The sequence below is a fragment of the Sinocyclocheilus rhinocerous genome, unplaced genomic scaffold, assembly GCF_001515625.1.
Source record: "Sinocyclocheilus rhinocerous isolate Xijiao unplaced genomic scaffold, SAMN03320098_v1.1 scaffold149, whole genome shotgun sequence".
NCBI classification, from domain to species: domain Eukaryota; kingdom Metazoa; phylum Chordata; class Actinopteri; order Cypriniformes; family Cyprinidae; genus Sinocyclocheilus; species Sinocyclocheilus rhinocerous.
In genome coordinates this window covers 378,340-385,354 of record NW_015654504.1, presented here as the reverse complement: position 1 = coordinate 385,354, position 7,015 = coordinate 378,340, and the positions used below count along the sequence as shown (strand labels likewise).

At 44.8% G+C, this 7,015-nt stretch overlaps 1 protein-coding gene across 1 annotated transcript in view; it reads left to right on the top strand.

Moving 5' to 3' along the window:
• Positions 1 to 7,015, top strand: part of LOC107717298 (tripartite motif-containing protein 16-like) — a 49,071-nt gene that overhangs the window by 6,926 nt on the left and 35,130 nt on the right. Inside the window, exons 5-6 of the mRNA XM_016524003.1 lie at positions 4,308 to 4,467; positions 4,603 to 4,650. Coding sequence (XP_016379489.1) covers positions 4,308 to 4,467; positions 4,603 to 4,650 — 208 coding nt within the window. The remainder of the gene's footprint in view (positions 1 to 4,307; positions 4,468 to 4,602; positions 4,651 to 7,015) is intronic.

Below are 7,015 nucleotides of genomic sequence, written 5' to 3'. Positions count from 1 at the left end.
TAATGTATGATTATTGTAACCGATCATCACTTCTGGAGTTTGATCCTACAGCCATTGGTTATCAGTTTAGATAAGTAACCTTTAAACTGCCTCACTCCACTTTTACTGGATTCATCTGTTCACATGATGATTTAGTGCCAGTAGTTTTCTGTGACATTCACTATCATCTGTTTGTCCTGCAGAAGCAGCTGAAGGAGACGCAGAAGACGTTCCAGCAGAGAATCCAGCAGAGAGAGAAAGATCTTCAGCAGCTGAGAGAGGCTGTGGAGTCTCATAAGGTGAGTCTGGAGAAGAAGAGAAGTTTGTCTCAGTCTCAGTTCAGACTCACTGAAGCCTGAATCACTGTGTGTCCTAACAGCGCTCTGCACAGACAGCAGTGGAGGACAGTGAGAGGATCTTTACTGAGCTCATCTGCTCCATTGAGAGAAATTGCTCTGAGCTGATACGGCTGATCAGAGATCAGGAAAAGACTGCAGTGAGTCGAGCTGAAGGACGACTGGAGCGACTGGAGCAGGAGATCAATGATCTGAGGAGGAGAGACGCTGAGCTGGAGCAGCTTTCACACACACAGGATCACATCCAGTTCCTGCAGGTAACAGAGATCTAGGAGAACAGGATCATAGTGGACTTGAGCAGATCCTGCTGTGACAGAGACTCACAGAGAAACATTTCATGAGTGTCTTATTATATAATCATCAGTCAGACTCTCATCTGATCATCTTCTTCTGAAAGAGATGCCGCTTACAAATAGCTTTCAGCTCTGGAAATCTCTTAGGAATAATTTATCTGAGCTCTTTCTTCTGAAAGATATATTTAGCTGTCAAACACCACTAGCGCCACCAACAGTTCAAAACTTCACTAACATTTCAGCTTTTTACCTAATTTTTCCTTCTGATTTAATACATCATGGTGAAAACCGTGAACTCGATAGTACTGATTCTGAGTAACGTTCATCAAAATTGGATCAGATGATCCTCAAACCTAATAAAATAGATTTTTATTTGCCTGTAACATATTGATGAATTTGACCATGAAGACCCCAAACACGAAGTCAGGCTGCATATTAGCAATGCTTCAGTGTATTGAAACCAAACCAAACCTGAGCGTGTCTTAAGGGTCCTTGTGAAGTTTCAGTATCTCTAACCACTCTAAAGTTATAAATAAAGGTCAATTTAATCGTTGTCAGGGATTCATCACAGTCACTGCAGTCACCAGCCAGGATAATCACCCGATCACAGTCACCTGAGTTCTGATCACCCGCACCTGCTGTCACCAATCAAGCCACACTACAAATACACACACATCACAGTCACTCACTGTCCGGTCTACCGTTCACTCCTATGGACTGTTCTGGACTCTCTATACGATATTCTCCTAGAAAGACTTACCTTCTGGTTCTCCCGCGATTCTCCAACGACTCCTTGGAAGCTGTTCCACGATCTCCCACACTCACCCTCAGAACTCAGATAAGAACCCTGGCATCATTCACTCTGTTGACACTCACCTGCCTTAACCTAACCCGTTCCACTCCTCCACATCCTGTCTCAATAAACCATCCTGTCTTTCACTTACCCGTTGTGTCTGGCCTTGCTTTATGACAGAAGACCGGACCAATACAAATCCGACCAGTTACTGCGGCTGCGCCAAGGCACGTCATCCATTCACGACTACACCCTGCGGTTCAGAACGCTGGCGGCGACTAGCGGCTGGAATGAGGTGGCCCTAATTAGCTCTTACCGGTGAGGATTGAATCCCCATGTACAAGCTCAAATGGCTATCTATGATGACTCCGTTGGACTGGAAAGCTTCATGCAAAAGGCCAACCGAATTTCCCAACGTCTGTCCGCCTGCCACGCCACCGAAGCCGCCCACCAGTCTGTCACGCCCGGCACGGGTTCCCCAGTACCAGAGCCGATGCAAGTGGACACCTCCCGGCTCACCCCGTCGGAACGTGCTCGCCGTCTCGCGGCCGGTCTGTGTCTATACTGCGCACTTCTTCGTGGGCAAGAAGGACGGGGGCTTGCGGCCGTGTATCGACTATAGGACTCTGAACTCCCATACTGTGAAACTGCCCTATCCACTTCCCCTGGTCCCGGCCGCCCTCGAGGAACTCCGTGGGGCCTGCATCTTCTCCAAGCTGGACCTGCGAAGCGCTTACAACCTCGTTCGAATCCGGGAGGGCGACGAGTGGAAGACGGCATTCATTACACCATCTGGCCACTATGAGTACCTTGTCATGCCGTATGGGCTAGCCAACGCCCCGTCGGTCTTCCAGGGGTTCATGAACGAGGTGTTCCGGGAGTTCCTCCACCGCTCTGTGATTGTCTACATCGACGATATACTCATTTACTCCCGGAACGTGGCCGACCATCGCCAACACGTTCAGCAGGTCCTACAGAAGCTCCGTTTACACCATCTCTTCTTGAAGCTGGGGAAATGCGAATTCCATCGCCCCACGGTGCATTTCCTGGGTTACATCGTCGGCCAGGAAGGGATTCAGATGGATCAGGGGAAGGTTGATGCAGTCAAGGAGTGGCCTCTTCCCCAGACCGTAAAGGAGCTTCAGAGATTTCTAGGATTTGCTAACTTCTATCGTCGATTCATCAAGGATTTCAGTTCCCACACTGCTCCTTTGACTTCCATGCTCCGAGGAAAACCCAAGTCCCTGTCCTGGACCACCAGCGCCCACGAAGCTCTCACTAGACTAAGAACAGCCTTCAGCACGGCCCCCATCCTTCATCATCCTGACCCGGACATGCCGTTCGTAGTGGAAGCGGATGCCTCCACCACCAGCGTTGGGGCCGTGCTGTCCCAACTTTATGGTGAGCCTCCAGCCTTGCGCATACTATTCTAAGAAGCTGACCCCAGCGGAGCAGAATTACGACACTGGCAACCGGGAGTTGTTGGCCATCAAACTTGCCCTGGATGAGTGGCGGCACTGCCTGGAGGGAGCAAACCATCCGTTCACAGTCATTACCGACCACAAAAATCTCCAATACCTCAGAGAAGCCAAGAGACTTAACCCACGCCAAGCCCGCTGGGCATTGTTCTTCACTCGGTTTCAGTTCACCATCACCTACCCGGGAATCGTAACAGTAAAGCCGACGCCCTCTCACGCATGCACTCCCCAGACACACCTTCCGATCCGGAGCCCATTCTCCCTCCAGCCTTCATTGTAAGCCCCATTCAATGGAACATCGACGAGGACATTCGAGCTGCCACTCTTACCGAACCTGCTCCGCCGGGAGGCCCAGAAGGGAAAACGTATGTGCCCACTCCCCAACGACAATCCCTTCTGGGCTACGTTCACAACGTACCGGGCTCTGGACACCCAGGCAGCCAACGGACCCTCTCGCTCCTCCAAGCTCGGTACTGGTGGCCCAGTATGACCCAGGATGTCATCAGGTACGTCCGAGGTTGCTCAGTCTGCGCCATGTCCAAGACCCCTCGTCACCTCCCCGTAGGCAAGCTAGTGCCCCTGCCGATTCCCCATCGACCCTGGTCTCACCTGGGAATCGATTTTGTGACTGACTTACCCAACTCAGAGGGGAATACCTGCATCTTGGTGGTCGTAGATCGTTTTTCCAAAGCCTGTAAGCTAATCCCCCTCCCAGGACTTCCAACCGCTCTCGACACTGCTGAAAGTTTATTCACTCACGTCTTCAGAAACTTCAGAGTCCCCGAGGATGTAGTCTCTGACAGGGGAATACGATATTCTCCTAGAAAGACTTACCTTCTGGTTCTCCCGCGATCCTCCAACGACTCCTTGGAAGCTGTTCCACGATCTCCCACGAAACCGGCATCAGACACTCACCCTCAGAACTCAGATAAGAACCCTGGAATCATTCACTCTGTTGACACTCACCTGCCTTAACCTAACCCGTTCCACTCCTCCACATCCTGTCTCAATAAACCATCCTGTCTTTCACTTACCCGTTGTGTCTGGCCTTGCTTTATGACAATCGTAGCCTTTAAGCTGCTTTTCCTGAGCAAATCTACTCAACCCTACAATGAGACTCCATTGATGTGTTTGAGCTGTTAGATTGACATTTATGTTTTTAGCAGATGTTTTATCATCCAAACTATTTCCTAGAAAGTTCACATAGAGTGTAAGTGACAAATACTAGAATCTGTAGCTCTAATGTGATATAATGAATATGAGAAGAATGAAGCTGATGCTGTGAAAGTGCTGGATTGAGGTGAGTTACTAAAGATCAGTCGAGTCAACAAGAGCCGCACAAATCTGATGTTGGTGCAGGTTATTGGGTGAAGTGTGGAGCTGATCTGATGAGTTTTGTTTTCTGTAGAGTTTCCAGTCTCTCTCAGCACCTCCTGAATCTACAGACGTAAATGATGATCCCTTCAGTTCTCTTGTCTCTTTTGATGATCTGAGAGAATCTGTCCAACGGCTGAAAGACAAACTGGAGGATTTCTGCAAAGAGGAGCTCAAGAAGATCTCAGACAGAGGTAAAGTCCTGGAGATTCATCTGCTCTCAGAAACAATCATCATCTCATATCATGGAGAACATCATATTAGAAATGTCATATGAATGGATACAGGATAATGAGAATCACACTATTCATGTCTGTTGATTTCCACAGTAACATTCACCAACATTGTTCTCTGGACCAGGAACGACTTCCTACAATGTAAGTCAGTAAGAAAACCAGCAGAAAAAACTCACTGAGTGTGTTCATGTTCTTCCTGTAGAAGGTGAAAGAAGAGTTTTATAAATGATGTAAATGATAGGGCTGCCCTCGACTAAATTTTTTTCTGATCGACTAATAGTCGTTCATTTGAATCGATTAGTTGACTAATCACACGTTTATATTAATTAACCATATAAGTCACAATAATGAGCCCTTAATGCCTGTAGCCTATCAGCGCTCAAGCGCAAGCATAAAGTTTGCCACAGAGCACCGCAGAAGTAATGATTATGAATGCTACAGGGAAAAAAACAGCAAGAAGACTGCCTTAACCTCATAATAATTCATTGATAAACTAGGGCTTTTGGTATTTTCGGCTGTAGTGATGAAGTCGACACAGACTCTTCATCTCCACAGTGGACGTACACGTTTCATACGGATTAAATAATCAGCAAATATTTGTTTTCCATTTGAATTGGTTCATTTAAAAGTAGACATTTCACTTTCTGTAGATATATTTTTCATGTCTGTGAGGCAAGCACGAAGTTTCGGTTGATATATATATTAAAAACAATTTTTTGATGCGCTGAAGTTCACAGAGACCTAGGCGGCAGAAAGTGCACCCTGTTTGCTTTCATTATTTTACAAAAGCACAACGTTTTGTTGTTATTGTGAGTGCACACAAATGAAAGTAGACGTTTAACACATTCGAAAGATGTATTACTCTTTTCTGTATGACCAAAAATGACAGAGCATTTTAAATTAAATGCAAATGATCACACCGGTCATGCAGTGAGCGCTACTGTTCAGCTTCCACACTCCGCACAAACACAAATAGCGCACATTTATAGGATAACATTAGATTGAGTGGCCATGTAATGAGGCTACTACTTACATGTTTCTGATTATAAGCCATATTTGAGGTCGATGATCGAAACAAACGTTTGCATGTCCTGACTAGAGGTGTGCGATATTGACAAAAATATCACGATATTTTGTGGGATTTTATTGATAATGATAATTAGGCGATATTTTGCTGAGTGTGTTATTGTACCGTGGACAGCTGACTCCTAAATTTTTGATATTCTTCTTGTGTGGTGGTCAGTTCACAGCAGAGACAGAAATTAATCTTTTCCAACAAGTTTAAATTGATTTTTACATTTTTATGGGCATTTTTGTAACCTTTATAAAGCCATTTAACCTGCAGTTACAAATGCATACATAATGTTTTGATATATTAAACCTAAAACGTTGAATACTGATATCTGAAATTATATAAAAAAGAAAAGATACTTTAAATGTGAAATTAAAACCGCCAGCAGGAGGCAGCAAGTCACTTTTAATAAGGGAGTCATTGCGACTGAACCAAATCATTTTTAACGGTTGATTCATTCAGAAACGAAACATGTCATGTTGCTCAGAGACACAAAACAGTGCTGTAGCTTTGTTTTGAATTATTTTTGTTGTCGAAATAGAGCAAAAACTGGCAATATGGTGTCTAAAACGTAAATCCATTAATATTAACTAACTTCTTGTTTATTGAACTGTTTTAAAAAATCAATATCACATTTGTAATAATGCTAAACTTTGGAGAAGAAACCAGCACTCTTCTTGTGATATTAACTATATGAAATGATATAAATATATACATTTTCTGCCCCCATATCTTAAATTTTGTGATCATTCTAAATGTTTTAAATAGACTGAATCATGCAGTGAAAGAATGCACTGTAAATGCGCACGCGCATTATTCTAACCTGCTAAACTTCATCACGTGATGAATGCGTGCACTCTGTAGTGTGTTTTGCATGGTTTTTGCAATATGCTCGATAATGTCAAATTGCACATCGTTAAAACGACAATTTCGATATTATCGCAGACGATATATATATCGCACACCCCTAGTCCTGACCGATGTGCTGTAATTACCACACAGACCAGCTGTTAATGACCTGTCCGTCACGGACTACTGACTTCACTTTTGACTTCATTTTTTTCCCCTGCGACTAATAAAATTGTGATTGACTAAGCATCTATTAGGGGGCAGCCCTAGTAAATTATGATTTGCACAGGATATCTGGTCATCTGCACTGGGACACTGATGATACACTGAACACGAAGAGTTCAGCTACATGAAAAGATCAAACAGATTCATAATTCCTGATTCTGATGTGTTTTATCTCCATCAGATTCCCATCAGCTCACTCTGGATCTGAACACTGTGAATAAACGACTCCGTCTGTCTGAGAGCAACAGAGTGATTACTAACACTGGCACAGATCAGCCATATCCTGATCATCGAGACAGATTTGATGAGTGGTCACAGGTGTTGTGTAGAGAGAGTGTGTGTGGACGCTGTTACTGGGAG